At 59.7% G+C, this 17652-nt stretch overlaps 1 protein-coding gene across 1 annotated transcript in view; it reads right to left on the reverse strand.

Moving 5' to 3' along the window:
- AXIN1 (axin 1) overlaps positions 1 to 9161 on the reverse strand; it is a 65557-nt gene extending 56396 nt beyond the window's left edge. The window contains exons 1-2 of the mRNA XM_037814266.1: positions 9027 to 9161; positions 4685 to 5642 (exon numbers count right to left, since the gene is read on the reverse strand). Of these exons, the coding sequence (XP_037670194.1) occupies positions 4685 to 5562 (878 nt within the window). The 5' untranslated portion in view covers positions 5563 to 5642; positions 9027 to 9161. The remainder of the gene's footprint in view (positions 1 to 4684; positions 5643 to 9026) is intronic.
- Between the last annotated feature and the right edge of the window lie 8491 nt (positions 9162 to 17652).

Genomic DNA, 17652 nt, shown 5'->3' on the forward strand with positions numbered 1-17652 from the left:
ATCCAGAATATATAAAGAAATTCTACAACTCAACAATAAAAAGACAAACTATCCAATTAAAAAATGGGCAAAAACACAGACAATTTTCCAAAGAGGAATTACAAATGGCCAAAAAGCACATGAAAAGAAGCTCATCTTCACTAGCTATTAGGGAAGTGATATGACAATGAGATATCACTTCACACCTACTACAATGGTCACTATTAAAAAATAGAAAACTACAGGGGTTGGAGAGGGTGTGGAGAAGCAGGAACCCGCATTCCCCGCTGGCAGGAACGTAGAATGGAGCAGGTGCTGTGGGAGACATTCGGCAGTTCCTCAGGCAGCTAAGTCTAGAACTGCCCTATGAACGGGCGATCCCGCTACTAGGCATATACCAGAAGAACTGAAAACTGGGATGTGAACAGAAATTTGCACACCAATGTTCATAGTGGCATTACTCACAATTGCCAAAAAAAACGGAAGCAACCCAAGCATCCATCAACTGAAGAATGGATAAACAAAATGTGGTCTATACACACAAGGGAATATTATTCAGCTGTAAGAAGAAACGAAGTCTTGATGCATGAGACAACATGGATGAACCTGGAGGACATTATTCTGAGTGCAATAAGCAGACACAGAAGGACAATATGGTATGATCACACCATACAATCAGCAAACTCATAGAGTTAGAATCTAGAGTGTAAGTTACCAGGGAATAGAAGGGAGGCAGAGAACAGCAACCTGATGCTTAATTTGTGCAGAATTTCTGTTCAGGTTGAGTGCAATGGATAGTGGGCATGGCAGCACATTATTCTGAGTATAATTAACAGTGCTGAATTATATGTGTGAATGTGGTTGACATGAAGTTCTGGGTCATGTATTTTACTAGAAGGCAAGTTAGAGAATAAAACATGGGACTAGATAACACAGTGAACCCTGTTGCACATGATGACTATGGTCAGTACAAATATAAGAATGTTCGTTCACAAGTATAATAAATGTATGTCACTATACTACAAAGTGTTAATAACAGGATGGTATATGGTAAAAAAAAATATGCCTAACGCAAACTATGGACTATAGTTAACAGTAATATTTTAATATTCTTTTATTGACTAACAAAGGTACCATACTAATAAAAAGTGTCAACAAAGGGGTATATGGGAATGATGTATTTTTATATGACTTTTATATAAACCTACAACTTCTCTAATTAAAAAAACAACAACAAAGAAACCATTATGCTAAGTAAAAGAAACCAGACACAGAGTACCAAATATTGCATGATTCCATTCGTATAAAATTTAAGTATGAATAAATTTATAGAGACGGAATTAGATTAGTGGTTATACAGGGCTGGGGAAGGATAGCAGGATTGAGAGGTGACTGCTAAGGGGTGTGCGGTTTTTCTTTTTGGAGTAATGAAAACATTCTAAAATTGACTGTGGTGACGAATGCACAACTCTGATTATAACAAAAGCCACTGGTTGTATTCTTTGGATGGACCGTATAGCATGTGAATATGTCTCAATAAAACTGCTTTTAAAAAAATGAGTTAGCTTTCAAAACAAATAACCTAAAAATTCTACAGATGAAGCAGAATTTGCTACATGTCAAAAACGTAGGCTCAGGCCCTGGCAGGGCTGCCCGCGGATCTCAGCTCACCCGAGGCCTGGCGCGAGCCCAAGGCCAGCCTTGCTTCCTGCCCTCCTCCATGGTGGGTGCGTCCTCTTTCCACAATTTTTTCTTTAACTAGCAAACACGTCGGCTGCTGAGTTAAACTCTGAAGGGGACCCAGGAGAGGTCCTCCCACGTGGTGCGAAGGCAGGCAGGTTCCACCTTCTCGACGTGTCCTCTCATTGTCTTCTGCTGTCTGCAGCGTCCGGCGGGATCCACTCCCCAGCACGGCCAAATGACCAGTGGCGACAGAGAGCCCTCGACTGTCCTGCCGCAAGACGCCACGAGACCCTGTTCACAGGGAACTTCTTAGCCAGTGAGGAGGCAGGAAACAGAACAGGTGGGAAGCAGGTGCTGGTGTGACTTGGAGACCGGCAGGGACAGGGAGGGCAGGGGCGGAGGGCGGAGGCAGCCGGGCTCCCAGCGAACGACCAGACCCACAGCAGGCCCGGGCGAGGCCGGCTTTCGACAGGCCTGAATGGCCCCCACCAAGCGTGAGAGAAGAGAAAGCAGGACTTTTCACAGCCTCTGGGCACCTAATACTGAATAATCAAATTAACAGCCACGATTCAAGTCTCCAGCAGACTGCTATGTCACACCAATTAAAACGCTGGGTGTGAGTCACCAGACCCAACCCGGAAGGCTCCTGCACACAGCCCAGGGGCCCAGAGCCGGAGGCAGCCTCCGGGGGCCAAGGGACCACAGGGCAGGAGGACCGAGGTGGAGACGGGCCAGGGCATCTCAGTTTCTCAGCCCTGACAGAGCCCAGCTCTGCCAAAGACTCACTTTTCTGTCCTCCCCTCGACTGCAGGGAGCACCGTGCGTGTGCAGCAAGGACGAGGACCGCCACCCAGCCAGGCGAGGCCAAGGACGCCAGCGAGGCACACTCAAGGCGGTGCGGGAAAGGACTGCGGACCAGGGCGACTGTGCAGAGCCAGACGCCGAGTTCAGGCCCTGCTGCCTGCAGTAACTGCAGGGACCCAAACTCCTCCACCCTTCTGCGGTGGGCGTTTGTGGTCACTGTGCAGCGCCTGCTCCCCTTTTCCCTTCCCCTGTGAGCCCCAATCTTCCTTTGGGGGGGCAAGCCTCCCCCATGGCAGAGCAGCAGGCTGCCTGGGTGGTCACCCCACTCTCCCTCCAGGGGGTCCCTGCCCGACGAAGCACCACGGCCCCAGAACCACGCACAGCGATTATGCTGGGATGGGACACACACCACGGGACATGCAGCCACCACAGCAAGACACAGGTCCGTGGACGGGGAAGTCTGGACCCACGCCACCTGTGGGCAGCGTCTCACACAAGGAGAACCTGAGAACACAGCTGCTTGCAAGGAATGGAGAGCCCAAGAGAAGCACAAAGAAACGGGGCTGGAGCCCCAGTCAAGCCATGCCTGAAGCTGGTCCTGCTTCTAGACCTTTTGTTTATGTGTCTCAACCCATCCCGCACATCAAGTCAAGTCAGGCTGGATTTTCTGTTACTTGTATCCAAGCACATCCTTGCAGACACCCCCTCACCTGGCATATGGAATGTCCCAACGAGAATTAACAGGAGGCGCTAGGTTGAGCTCTGGGCCCTGGCGGGGTCGTGCACGATGACCCTGTGAGTCCCAGAAACCAAGAGAAGAGGGGCAGTCGATCCGCAGACAGGTGAGACCTGATGGTCCTCAGGCCGCCGACCGAGTGTCCCTGGTAGGTGAGGCCAACACGATGGATCGATGCGACAGCAAAGGTTGCTCATTACACACAGCGCAGAAAAACACACAATCACATCTCAGGGCTGAGGCCTGAAAAGGTATAGGCTGGGGCTGATCTGGGGAGGGACAGCAGGTGCAGGAACTTTTAAAATTAGAAATCAGAATTGAGCTCAATTTTTCCCCTGCAGCCCACGCCTCAAGTTTAATCCCATCTTTAGAATCACGCCCAAAAAGTTTCAGCTTTTAGAAACTGTGTCAGTTACACCACCCTTACATAACAGGATGATTCTATAACATGTTCTGTTCTAAAAAGCTTGCTAAATAAATAGCTTTTGGCTAAAGACAATGAACAAAAGAAACAAAAAATTTACTTTAAACAGTCCACTTTGACTCTTATTACTTAAAGTGAAGGATATTTGAACCACAGAAATAATCCTTGCTTACTGCAAGCAGCCTCTCTCTCTGTCACCGTGAGCCTGAAGAACGATGCAGGGCGAGTCCCGGGACGGGGGAGTGTGCTTTTGGGCTCTTGATTAAATCAGCAGGGGCTGCGCGAATTCTAGACTTTCAAACTCTCCCAGGCTGCAGTCCCCAGCCACCTTCCACAGAAAAGTGAGCAGATAATGGAAGCCCGAGTCCACACCTGCAAGAGACTCGAGCCCTCCAGCTGCCACGTGAGGGATTAGAGGAAAGAATTAAGGAAAGGTTTCCAAACGTGCACCGCCGTCTTCGCAGCACAGCCCTACCCTACCAAGAGCGTGTCTGTGCCTACATGCAGACCCTGTAAGCGTCACCTCAGGGGCCCCTGGGTGTGCAGACTGACCTGGCATGTTCTGTTGGCAGGAAAGACGTCAACCCCCTGACTGCAGCCCCAGCCTCAGGAAGTTTTCAAAGTGCTCCAACAACTCAGCACCCAGAAACCCACAGCACCACTCAGCCCCAGGAGGCGGCGGCAGGCGCGGCAGAGCCCACCTCAGCGGGTGCCAACAGCACAGGCCCTGCCCGGTGCCGCCCTGCCAGCACCTCCCTTCGCGGAGCTCGGCCGCGTTTACTGGCAGCTCCGTCTACGCCCGGACTCAAGTGTGACTGAAGGGAAAGTTTAAGTGTCACTGTGCCATCTAAGAGTCCCAGCATGTCTAACGACTTGCAGAGCCACATGTTCTTAAAGTATTCTCAACATTCCCCACTTTAAAAACATTTCATGACAAATGCAAAAGTATCACGAATAAAAAATAAAACCAGAATGCAACCAAAACAGGAGTACCACCTTCCGCTCGGGTCAACACTAAAGACCCCCCCGACCTTGCTCTCCGGCCACGCCTGACTCACCTGAGCTCTCGGCCCTCGCTGTACCGCCTGCCGGAGGGGGCCCGCTGCGCAGCCGGCTCCGGGCGCAGCTGCTGAGTGAGCCTGCCGGGGGGAGCGGGGTCGTGGCCGGTGCCCGTGTCCGCATCCTGGTCGCACTTCCACTCCTCATCCTCGTTCAGTGTGGGCAGGTACCCGGGCACGCCCCTGCTGGCCCCCGACCCCGGGCTCTGGTCGCCGCAGCCCTTTGGGCTCTCCACACCCGTCCGCGTGTACTCCAGGTAGATGTCGGACTTGAGGAAGGAGGGGTAGGTGTTGGCTTCCATGGCAGCCTGGATTTCCGTCTGGGCCTGGTCGAATGTGGCAGGGTCCACCTGCTGCCTCACGATGCAGTCCTTGATGAAGCTCTTGGTGGCCGGCTTGGTGTGCCTGGACACGATCCCACCGCTGTCGAGGATGTACTTCCTGTAGATGGCTTTCGCCAGCTTCAGCCTCTTCTCCTCGTTGGAGTCGCAAGGCTCCAGGCGCCGGAAGCCACTGCAGGCGAACCAGAAGTCCAGCACGTCGGCACAGTCCTCCTGCTTCAGGAAGGCCCTGAACAGGTTGATCCCATCCTGGTCATCCAGCAGGGAGTGCAGCGACTCGGCCCACCTCAAGTACGGGGGTGTGGGCGAGGCGCTCCCCTCGGGCTCGTAGCCCAGGTCCAGGTCGGGGCGCCGCGGAGTGGCTGTGGAGGCCTCCCCCTTGGCGCCGGCACCTTTCCCGGAGCAGAAGCCGTGGCTGGCCGGCCTGGGGTCCGCGGACACCAGTTCGCCTTCCTCGCCGGGCACGGGGGGTCTGGGAGCATCTTCGGTGAAACTCGCTCCGAGGTCCAAGGGGAAACCCTGCTCTTGCATATTCATTTTGGGGTCTCTGCGTCAAGGAACAATGGGCGATGCCCTAATACATCAGTACTTACAGCTCCAAAGTGAATCAATCTGTCCTGTTGAAACCATTAAGAGGACAAGGATTAGGAGTGGGAGCACGGACACACAGCCAGAGGCCTCGCAAGGACGCCCTCCCTCCCGCTCAGACTCAAAGCAGAAAACTCAGAGAGAAGTTCAGTCAAGACACGATGGGCCACGAGTGTGCTCTACATTATCACAACTTCTGGAACTTCTACAGCTCTAGGAATCCCTCTTGCGGGAAGAAGGGCAACTAAACCACAGAGCCCCCTCAGGCGTCCTGTGAGAACAGCCAGAGTGTCAGGGAGCAGGAGAGCTGGAGGGAGAGAAGGCGCTTCTCACCCTGCATGCTTGCATCTCCGGGAGAGCCGGGCCCTCACTCATAAAAAAGGATAATCACCCGCCCTGCCCCATGGGGTCACCACAACACTCAGACACAGAAAGGAGGCGTCAACGGTAAGCAGAGGCCTTGCCTGCCCCCCGTGGCGCCCACCTTCTGGGTTCCACGGTCTCTTGGCCAATGACCAGCAAGTTCCCACCCACCCCATCAGTTCACACTTGGTATGACCTGCAGACTTGCAATGAGTGTGAGCGCACACGAGTCGTTCCTCTAATTCTCAGCACACATGTGAAAAGACAATTCAGAACAGGTCACCCTCAACGCCCAAGGACGTCAGCCATCCTCACAGATGCTTTCCGACAGCGTCCATCTTAAACACACTTATGTCAGAGAACAGCGTGAGGAAGCTGTCGGGCTAAACCCTTTCTGGTGAGGAAAGTGTCCTTCTGACAGCAAATGGAGATGAGACCCTTAAAAGCAATGGAGAAAGTACAGAAAGAAATCAGATGCAAGTACAATTATGCTTTCTAACGAAAAAGCGTGGCGTTCACACAATTTAAGTCCATGAACTCCCCTCTCAGAGGTCGCGGAACTAAGGCTTTTGCTGTGCTGGCTGCCACAAGCCTGCACGGAGCACACCAAGAGGACAGCCCCGGGCCGAGTTTCCAGGGCCTCCCTGCTCCACCGAGCAGAGCCCACGCTGGCTGCGCCCTCTCCCAGCTGGTCGAGGTGCTGAGCCCACGTGACCTGCTGGGATGTGCGCTGTCTCAGCTAAAACGTTCTGGACAGAGGCCTTCACGGAGAGGCGGCTGGGGTCAGATGCCTGGAGCACTGAAGGCTGGGGTGAGCAAAACAAGCCCCAGAGCCAACACAAAGAGCAGCCGCCACAGCCACCGGTCCATGTAACGGCTGCTGGTACCCAGGTGGCATTTCTGCAGGTAACAACTTTTCACGAAGACTACCGGGTAGGCCGTGATCACAGCCTCAGCAGGAACAGCCTGTTTAAGGTCAAGGCCCCAGGGGCTGGGGCATCCTGCAGCTCACAGGCCACCTCAATTGCCAAGTCACTTCCTTTCAGCCCCATCCACGCCAAGAGAGCACCTTCCGTGTCTGCAGCTCTGCCCCAGCTTGTTAAGGCTTCATGTCCTCTTGTCCAGGCCACACCCTGACCACCTGAGCCTCACCCGAGGATACAATCTGCAGCTCACCAGCCTCAAGAGAGAACTGAGACACTGGAAACGTCAGGAGTGACTCACCACAAGTCTCTGTCACATGTGTCTCCACAACTCTCTGCAGCGGCCCTGATTTAAACAAGGTCCTGCAGCCAATGGGCACGAGCAAATATGTTGTTATACACAGACATAAAGGAAAAGGAAACTGTTGTATGTGCCATGCACTAGGTCCTTACAGACGCTGAATAACTGTGTTACAGACACTGCAGCAAACTCGAGATCTAACCCTTTATTAGAAAACCAGCTTCCAAGACGTTAACCTTTTAGTTCACATGTGAGCCAAATCCACTCTAAGCATTCTGAACCAGTTTTCACAGCAGTTTTCTAACTCAGGTCAGATCAAATGCCCATGAGCATCGAGCCCAGCCCACAGCTGCCACCACCATCAATAAAGTGTTTCCATAAAGGAATCTAAGAGGCTGATCCGGCACTTCAAGCTCCCTTTAGCCGCACCTGGCATAACCTGGGTACCAGCTCTGCCTCAGGAATAACCAAATACCCACGTATACCTCCTTTCACTTAAACATAACTTTTGAACTTATGATTTACATAGAACGTGAAGGCAACATACACGATTCTGACATTTTTCCAACTGTCTTTTAAACTCTTCAAGGGTCAAAGCTATCGTTTGAAATGCAACCCATTCCCCACCACCTGAATTCTCAAGGACCACTTTAAAGCAAAAGAGTTCACTTAGCTTTTCTGAAACTGGACACTCAAGAAATCAAATAGGAACCTTGTATTTTAAATGCTTTCCTTTCCCTGTCCCTGGCAGACTTTCTTAAAACTGAAACTGAGCTTTTGCTGACTATCTTTGTGATAGGATTTGGACTGTGGATCCAAGTACACCCGAGAACATAAGTGTGAGCAAAAGGGGAACCAGTGTGCACAACAGAAACCTTTAAATCTACCATAGAGTCGGGCTGAGTAAAACCACCAGAGGGTTGACGTGCTTTCTCTACTATCCTCAGTGCAAAGCTAAAAGTTTTACTACCTTGCCACTGCTGCTCTCTTATGGGGGCTGTTAAATTCCATAATGTGGAATTCCAAAATGTGGGGTGCAGGAAAAACCTAAGACCCACCACCCAGGAGAGAGACCTGTTTTTTTTTGGCAGCAAAAAAAAAAGCAGGTTTGGGGTACCTGAAGGGTTACAGAAGCCAGAGCCAACTCGGTACTCAAACAAGCCAAAGCACAGAGAGGGGGTGCCCGCGTGAGTTTTGGACACCTTGTCCTACTGTTTTTCTTGGGGGGTGGAGGGTCATGGCGGGATCCCTGAACAGACCATTTGGTCCCAGCAGCTGTGCGTCCACTCACACTCCGAAACACACCACAGACCAGGACCACAGCACACCCCACACCGTGCCCACACACGGAGCAGAACCTGAGGGCTTCTTCTCTTCCTTCACACTCCTAGACCCAGAATCGCCCATTCTGAGTCGAGCCCGGCACTATTCCCCCTTCACACACTCCAACGTCAAGGATCCTCGTCGCCCCCACCCCCTGCCAGTATCCGCTGTCCCGAGCCCCGGGCACCCTCCTGCCTCTCCCGCCCCGACCTTTGCACTCCTGCACACCTCCCCTGCTCCCTCGCCCCCCAACCCCTGACCCGCCCTCCACATGCACGTGCAGTCCCGGCGGCCCACCCGGGAAGTCTGCACACCCTCGGTCCCTGCAACCCACGCCCTGCACACTCTCGGCCCTCATGGCGCACCCCAGCCCCCGCACACCCTCGCCGCCCCTCTTCCGGGTCCCAGCCCCCGGCCAGGCCTAGTGCGGCCTACAATGGGGCGTCCGCCACAGGCCCGCCGCCCCCCCGACAGCGCCCGCCGGCCCCGGCCGCGCAACTCACCCGCGCACGGCGGCGGCGACTGGGCTCCGGGCCCGGCTCCCGGAGCCGCGCGGCCCATGCGCTCAGCGGCGGCGCGACAGGCGCGACAGGCGGGGCGGCGCGGGGGCGCGGCCCCGGGCGGCCCCCATCGCGACGGCGGCGGCGCGGCGCCCGGAGAGGCCCGTGAGGGGCGCAGGGCGCCGCCGAGGCCCGACCGCCCCGCTCACCGGCCCGCTGCACAGCGACCGCGGCTCGGGCCTGACTCTGGCGGCTTCGGCGGCGGCGGTCGCTTCCCGGAGCCGGGAGCAGGAGCCTAAAGCGCCGAAGCCCAAGCCCCAGCGCCCCCGCCGGCGCCGCCCGGAAGTACGGGGGCGGGACCGAACGTGGGGCGGGGCCGGGAGCGTGAGGGCGGGGCCGAGGGCGTGGGAGGGGCCGAGAGCTTGAGGGCGGGGCCGAGAGTGGGGGCGGGGTCGAGAGTGGGGGGCTGGTCCAAGAGGGTGGGGGCGGGGCGAGAGCGTGGGGCAGTTCTGAGAGGGTGAGCACGGAGCAAGGGTGTGAGGCGGGGCCTAAGCGCGGGGGCGTGGTTCAGACAATAGCCAATTAGCTCGAGGCGCAGTCTGCTCGGGGGCGGGGACTGCGCGAGCACAAGGGACCCGGAAGAGAGCTGGGCAAAGCGCTCGCGAAGCAGCGGCGTCCGCGGCGGCCGGCGTAAAGGAGATGGCCCTGGGAAACCCCCCATTGTGTCTCAGGGTCTGGCGGCCCGCGGGCCGGAGCTGAGCCCCGGGTGCATCCAGACCCGCGTTCAACCCCCTGTCCACGCCAGCTGCCCACAACTGGCCGTGACCCGGGGAGTCCCCAGGCCGTGGGGACGCAGGCGGACACCCAGCAGGCGGACACCCAGCAGGCATCCAGTAAATCTGCTTTCCCTTGGCGGGAGCTACAGCCTCCAGAGGGCTGTCGGCCGGGGGTGGCCGACCTGCTACCCGCCTGCCTCGATTTCTCCCAAGCATCATCCAGGGTCCAGGCTAGGGCTCTCCTGAGGGTGAGGACCTCCGGAGGTTCCGGCCTGGCACCCACCCCTCTCCCAGTGCGGTCGTGGTGACTGGTCTTGCCGAGGTCTGGGGCCCTAGCCTGGGAGCCTGGCTGGCCATCGCTGTGCTGCCCGCCTGCCCGCCACAGGTCCCGGAAGGCGGCACGTGCACAGCCCCACCTGGCTGCCGCTGGGGACCAGCTCTGGCCAGCCAAACCCTGTCAGTTCCAGGGCCACCCCAGAACAGGGTTGTGGCACCAGAAAATTGCAGCGTCCTTTCCCCGGGAATCACATCTACTCCCCAGCCCATGGTTCTGCCCAGGACGCTGACCCGCGCTGGGTGCACCCAAGAGCCCCCAAGGGCCAGCTGTTCCCCCAGTTTGCAGCGAGGAAGCTGTGGCTCTGTGCAAAGGGACTTGCTCACCTCCTCTGGCCTGGGGCACCCAACCCCGGTCTGTCTGCACCTGTCCAGCCCCCATCCACCAGTCCCTCCTGGCCTCTTCTCCATGCGCCTGATCACTTGCCTTCTTCCGGGCTTCCACCTGTGTCGCCACCCCAGCTCTCCCAAGCCACCCTTTGCCCACCACCATAGCCTCTCCTGGACACCGTCTGTCATCAGCTGACAGAGTCAGGGGCAGAAGGCCCAGCTCGTCACTCCCTGAGCCACCAACCAACATTGGGCCAGTGGTACCTGCCTGGGCTGAGAGGCCAGGTGGCCCCCTGCCCCCACCCCCTGCCAGCCCACCTCACCCAGGACCCAGCATTGCTAGCGGAGGGAGGGAGGGCCCTGGGAAAGTGCCCCCAGTCCTCCTAGGGCCATTGCCATGCCTCAGGCAACCTGGATTGAACCGACGCGGGCCCCACTGCAGCCCCAGCAGGCGGGCTGCACCTCAGGGTCCCACGGCGCGGGCACCCCTCTCCCAAGAGGAGACTGAGCAGGGGGCCTTTGTGGCATAGCAGGTTCCGTGGGGTGACGAGAACTTGGGACAGACGCTGCCCTTGGAGGAGCCCCCCCCTCCCATACACGGCCCCCGGTGCTTGCCTTGGGTCTGCAGAGCTGCTGCTGTGGCCAAACCAGGCTCTCGGGGCTACATCTGCATCTGTCATCCTCCTGGCCCATGGCGGCGGGTGTCCCCAAGCCCTGGGGCCAGGATGGGGTCCGCGGGCCTCTTGCTCCTCAGGCCTCCCACCCTGCAGGGACAGGAAGGGAGTCAGAAGGCCTGGGGGAAATGCAGGGAACCTGCCAACGGGGGCTGTAGCAGTGGGTGGGGGGCAGAGGGAGACCAGACAGGGGGACGGGGGAGGGACTCAGGTCTCCCCGGCCAGAGGGACCCCAAGAAGGGCTATGAAGACAGGAGGACAGCAGTGGGGGTCAGCTGCCAACTGAACAGTGGTGGCCGCTGCACAGGCACATCCACGGTGGGGCCCATCCTCTTGGTTTTGGGGTCCTCTAAGATACAAACACCCCTTTGCAGGGAGCAGGAGTCTGACACCTAGGCCCAAGCAAGGGGATTTGATTAACTGTAGATGATATCCATGCATGCTTTCCAAGAATTAAATGAAAATCTTAAAAGCAGAAATTATTTACTTCAATTTGGGCCTAAAAGGAAACCTTTGAAATAAAAAGAGTGCTGAAGACTTTGTGCCCCGCCCGACCAAGGAGGACCCCGGGGCCCGGCCCGCGCTGTGCTCAGCGGTCAGCACATGCACCCTGCGGCTGTCCAGTGGACAGAGGACCGAGAGGGGCCCCTCTGATTCGGGATCCCGGCCTCCCCACCCATCTGCCCCTGGGAGGCCTGGCCTCGGGCTCCATCTGTCTGTCCCTGCGCCCTGTTTCCCGTGATTCCGGGCTCGGGGGAGGGGGCAGGCATGGAGCCTCACGCCCCAGCTGCCCTCGCTGCTGCCCCGCAGAGGCGCAGGGACCCCGGGAGGAAGCCCTGAAGCTGCAGGCACAGGCACCGGAGCATGGCGAGGAGCACGGGTCACGGGAGCACTGGGCCGGCACTGCTCTCGGCTGCTTTTCTGCAGCCAGGTGGAAAGCAGGCAGGCCCCGGAGCAGGCGCCATCTGTCCCCCGACAGTCACCATCACCGTGGGCAGAGGTGGGATGTCACTGTCACCACGGCACGAGGACGGCAGGAGGTGTTGCCCAGAGCCAATGTCCTCAGCAGAGTGAGGGTCTGCGAGCACGAAGCACAGTCCCCCACGGGCCTGGGGTCTCCGGTATTTCAGACCCGGGCAGGGGGATGTGGGACCCCCGACCCAATCTTCCCAAGAAAGTTGGGGCTCCAGGGCCCAGGTAGCACCTCCCCACACAGCCTTGGGCCCCGGGTGCCGGGTTGGTTTCCTGCTCCCAGCCCTGGTCCCTGGCGTCCCCTTGCCTGTGCTGATGCCTTTCCCATCTGGGGGTCCCCTTCCCCACAGGCCACACGAGGTGGGGCTCCTGCCACCCGTCCTCTGAGACCAGACTCACCTCGCTCACCTCCCACACCTGCAAGGACCCGGCCCCACCAGCCGCAGCTGTCAGGACACCCTGGCGGCCACAGCCTCGCCCGCCCCGCAGTCACCCTCGGCAGGGAGGGGCCCTGCACCCGCCCAGCCGCGCTAGGAGCACGTGATTACATAGGCCGGGGACCCCCGGCCCTTTGTTGCTGCCGAATCTGTCATGGCAAACAAAAGTGCACTGGATTAGCCACAGTGCATTAAAAGATTTGCTTCTCCGAGGTCACCTAATGACCTATCCGTTGCCCTGACAGAGGCTTTGAACCCCAGGACATGCCTGCCTGGCCATCTGGGTGCCCACGGCCACTGCCCAGCCACTGGCCGGGCCTGCACACACGGTTGCCCAGGCCCGTCCACACAGAACTTGAGAAGGGACCAAAAGGCAGAGAAGATGGAGGCCAGGCCCAGCCAGGCTGTGGAGAGAGCCTGCTGCTCGCCTGCCAGGCATGGCCGGCCCGGCTGGACGCAGCCCCATGGAGGAAGGTTGCACCGTGCCGCGGACCCTCGTTCGGCCCCACGGCGCAGCCCTCGCACACGCATGCACACAGATATGTGCCCTCTTTGATCTCCGAAGGGGACTCCATTTACCAGCTGCTAGCAGCAAGCTGCCTTGGCGGGCCTGTCTTCTGAAGTCCCGGGTAATGGGATTTGGCGTTTCTGATCCATCCTGCACTGGCCGCTCCCCCACTATACATGGACGTTTTTTCTTTCTTTTTTTTTTTTTGCCTTTTTAAAAAATTTTTCGTGGGAAACCGCCCTTTAAACCAAATGGACTTTACAATGGACAGTCGGCCAGGGAGCAGGGCCAAGGCGAGGGGCTGGGAGCCGGCCGGGGGTCTTTGATGCCGCCTGCTTGCGAGATTTGCCGTGAAAGGCCCGTGAGGGCGATTTTCGGGCCCTGGCATGTGGGACTCGGCCTCGGCTGCTTTCTTTGTTTCTCCACCAGCAACCTTCCCGGGGCATCTGGGGAGAGGGTCCAGGGTGGGGAGGACAATGAGGGTGGGCTGGGCTGGGGGCAGGACTGCGTCCCAAGAGCAATGGGCAGCGGGCCGCGGGGCCACCGTCTGGACTCCGTCTGCCCGCCCGCCCGGCTTACCTCACCTGCCTGGCTCCGGCCGCCGGCCCGCGCCCCTCTGCCCCACGGTCCGCCATGATGGGCCTGGCCTCGTCCGAGCGTCCCAGCCTCTCAGGCAGCGGGTCCTGCTTGGCCACTGTGACTGAGAGGGAAGCGAGACTCGAGGCTGCAGCCAGGCTCTGCCGCCGATTGGCTGAGGCAGGAACCAGATGACAGGCCTCGGAACCCTATGGTAGCCATGGCAACCAGCCCCTTCAGACACTGCCACCCCCAGCCCCTCCAGACCGCCGAGGGAACGGGTGGAGCGACCGGTGGGCCCACGCTGGAGTCCCTCGGGGGGTCAAGGCGGGCGTGGCCGGACGGCGGCAGCTCCCACCCGTGCACGTGTGTGTCGGGCACGGCTGGTGTGAGGGGTCCCGGTCCAGCCCTCCTGGGGTGCCTGCTCAGGGCCCTGCCTGGCCGCCGGGTAGAGGCAGCTGCGGTGACCCTGCTGAGAGCAGGACTTCAGGTCAGGCTTGTCCCAGGGGCTGAAGGCCAGGCCCAGGGGTGGGACATAGTGGGTGGGGGGTGGGGGGCAGAGAAGCGGGGAGGGCCTCAGGTGGGCAGACCCACCCACCGCAGGCACTTAAGGCCCCGTGGCCATGCCTCCGCCCACCAGCCCCACGCCACGCTCCGTCAGCTGCCACCTGTTGGCACACAGACGCACACACTCTGACCCCTGTGTGGCCCTGCTCCCCTGGGGCTCGGGCCACACCACTGGCTTGGGTTTCTGGCCTTCTCTCGCCACAGTGACCTCGCCTGCCTGGGGCCTGCTCCCTTGTGTCCGAAGCGCAGGGCTCTGCACAGGGCATGGGGCACCATCGCTCCGTGGACGGGCCACCCTGCTTACAGGCCCCATCTCTGTGACCGCTGCAGACACTGGTCTAGCCAATGGCCTCCGCCCGCCGAGTGGACCAAGTGAAGGCTGGCTGCTGGGCCCGAAGGGCAGGGTGAGCCTCAAGCCCCGGGCAAGGCCAGGGCTGAGGCCGGTGCAAGGGGCCAAGCAGCTACCAGGGAAGCTGGGACCGGTTCCGCAGGGATGCCTGGCCCAGGGGCCGGGCTCGGGGAGGGCCCAGTCCTGCAAGGTTCCAGGCGGCAGGCCCGGGTGCCCATCCATGGAGCCATAAGCCGTGTGGCTGCTCCCGCCGGCCACTGGCCAGGCCTGGGTGTCTGCCCAGCCTCCAGCTATGAGCCGTCTCGGCATGCTGGAGGCCAGCTGGGGGTGGCTGCGGGAGGCTGGGGACAGCTGGGGGTGGCGGGCTGCCGGGGTTGGGGCTGCTTTCTGAGCACAAGGGTGAGCTCAGGGAGCCCCCGTGTGGGGAGGACGGGAGGGTTTCCTGTGACTAGAGCTCCAGCCTAGGATGGCCTGCCGGGTGCCAGAGGGAGAGATCCCAAGGAGTCCGGGTCAGCCCACATGGACTGACCCTGTGTCTGGAGGTGACTAGAAGGCTTGCGCGGCAGGCGGGCTGTGGTGGTGACCCAGGAGGCCAGAGGGTGGACAATGCGGGGGCAAAGGGCAGCACGTCAGGGCAGCCAGCCAAGGGGCTGCTCCCTCACAGCGGGTCCCTGGGAGGGCCCCGGGTGCCCAGGTGACATCCTCCCGCCCCCTGCTGACTCTGCACACCTGAGCAGGACTCAGGGTGCAGTTGGGGGTAGCCGAACGGGACGCGGCCAGAACTGCTGTCAGCCCCACCTTGGTGTGCAGAGTCCTGGGCGTCTGGGACACCAGAACAAGGCAGTGGACACGGCAGGGCCTCAGAGCCGTGCCCACACCACAACCAACCCAAGGGAGCCCTGCCCAGCACCCTCAGCCCTGGGCAGCCCGGGGGCCACAGCCATGTTCCTCTACCTTTGGGGGCTCACCGTCCTGGTAACACCTGGGCTCAGCCAATCCCTCAGGCACACGGGGAGAGGGTGGGACGCCTTGTCCTGCGGGCTCCCGTGGCACATCAGGCAGCTGGGGCCAAGGACAGGGCCAGGGCAAGGCAGCCGTCTCCTCCAGGCCTGACCTTGGTCAGCACACGCCCCTCTGCACCCCCAGCCCTCTCCACTCCTGCCCCAGAAGCCTGAGGGGCTGCAGGGCCTCTGTTGAGGGGCACAGGGCAGACACCAGGAGGGAAGGCGGCCTCCCTGTCCGGAGTGGGTCTGGACTGGGGGGGGGACACACGGAGGGCAGGGGCCATTTCCCTGGCCGGCTGGCTCTCAGCGTGCCTGAGCATGCACGTTTGAGCGTGCGTGTCTGTGTGCACGAATGAGCACTGAGTGTATGCGTGTCTGAACGTGTGCATGCCTGAGTGTGCGTGCACGTGTGTGCCTGAGTATGTGTCCAAGCGTATCTGAGCATGTCTGAGCACGTGCCTGAGTGTCTCTGGGCATGTGTCAGAGCGTGTGCACGAGCATGTCCATGTCTGCCTGAGCGTGCATGTGTGCACGTCCAGGCGTGTTTTCAAGCATGTGCGTGTCTGAGCGTGTGCATCAATGAGCACTGTGTGTGTACGCATGTCTGAACACGTGTCTCAAGGGGAGCATGACTGAGCATGTCTGTCTGGGCGTGTGTGTATCAGAGCATGCGTGTCCAAGCACGTGTACATGTCCATGTGTGTCTGCCTCAACTTGAATGGCTGAGTGTGTGCACGTCCAGGCACGTGTCCAGCATGTACAGATCTAAGTGTATATCGTCTGGGTGTGCACATGAGCAAGAGCCTGTCAGATGGGTGCATTCACCGGCCACCCGTCCCCACAGGTGCACCCAGTCAGCGAGGCGCCTGGCCTGCATTGGTTTGGGGCCAGAAGTAATCCTCTGAGAATCTTTTCACCTTCCTTGTGCCAAAGACGCCTTCTGCCAGCAAAGGGCTCGAGGTTTCGGGGACTCAGCCCCACCCCTAGGGCCACACTGAGACCCCATGGCTGACCTGGAGCTTCCAGCCGCCCCTTGCCCAAGAGGGTAGGCAGCCCTGGACCACAGCTGAGGGGTCTGAGGTGCGGGACCCCCACTGGCCAGGACCCCAGCCCAGGCCGGACCATCCCTGCAACACCCAGGCCCAGGCGCAGAGCCAGCCCCCAGCCTAGGCAGGAAGGGCCCTGCAAATTCCAGCCCAGCACACCGGGGCAACAGGGAGACCAGGAGACCGAGACCCAGGTCTGCACCCCGTGGCTGTGCCCTCTGTCATGGGGACTGGCTCCCCCCAGCGCCAGCCCCGGGCCCCACAGGGAGCCCTAAAGGTCCTCACAGGACCCGGCTGTGCCCAGGGCCTTGGCTGGGGGAGGAAAGGGCACGAGGTGAGCGGAGGGAGGCAGAAGAAGGCGGGCATCCAGATCCGTGCGTTGTAGCCAGAGCCAGGGGCCTGGGAGCAACACTTGGGGTTCACAGCAGGCCTGGGCTGGCCTTTGATGGTAGTGAAAGAGAAAAAGGAAAATTTTTCCCAGAGCAGGGCAGTTACTGACATGGGGCCTGAGGTGCCCCGAGGAGCCCAGGCCAGTGGCCGCGTTTCCCAGTGGAGCACGGACATGACCTCAGGACGCCCCCACCATGGCAGGCCCCAACCCCCCTCCTGCAGTCTTGCCCACCTACCCCGGTAGGGTCCCCACGAGCACAGCCCAGGGCCGCAGGGGGCCCCACAATGCACCCCTGCCGCAGACACCAGGTGTGTGGAAAGAGGGCTAGGGCCCCTGAATCCAGCCTCAACCCAGCAACCAGCCCATCCAGCTCAGGCACCCGCCATCTTCCCCTCCACCTGGCCTGGCTGGCAATGAGCACTACAAGGGGCTGGGGGCCCCCTGGAGGCAGCCGAGGAGCCCAGGCCTCCCTCGCCCCCACTGAGGCAGAAGGCTGCCGATTCGAGGACCCCCCCACGCTTCCCACGCCCTGGCCCCCACCGAAGGCCCCCCGGCCCTGCTCCTCCACGGCGGGTGAGCCCTGCTCAGAGTCCGGGGTGGGCAGGAGGCTCCCATGGGAGGTGCTCAGCACCCCAAAGGGCAGGCTGCCAGTGACACTTCCCACTC

Source organism: Choloepus didactylus, chromosome 21 (assembly GCF_015220235.1).
Source record: "Choloepus didactylus isolate mChoDid1 chromosome 21, mChoDid1.pri, whole genome shotgun sequence".
In the NCBI taxonomy this organism is placed as follows: domain Eukaryota; kingdom Metazoa; phylum Chordata; class Mammalia; order Pilosa; family Megalonychidae; genus Choloepus; species Choloepus didactylus.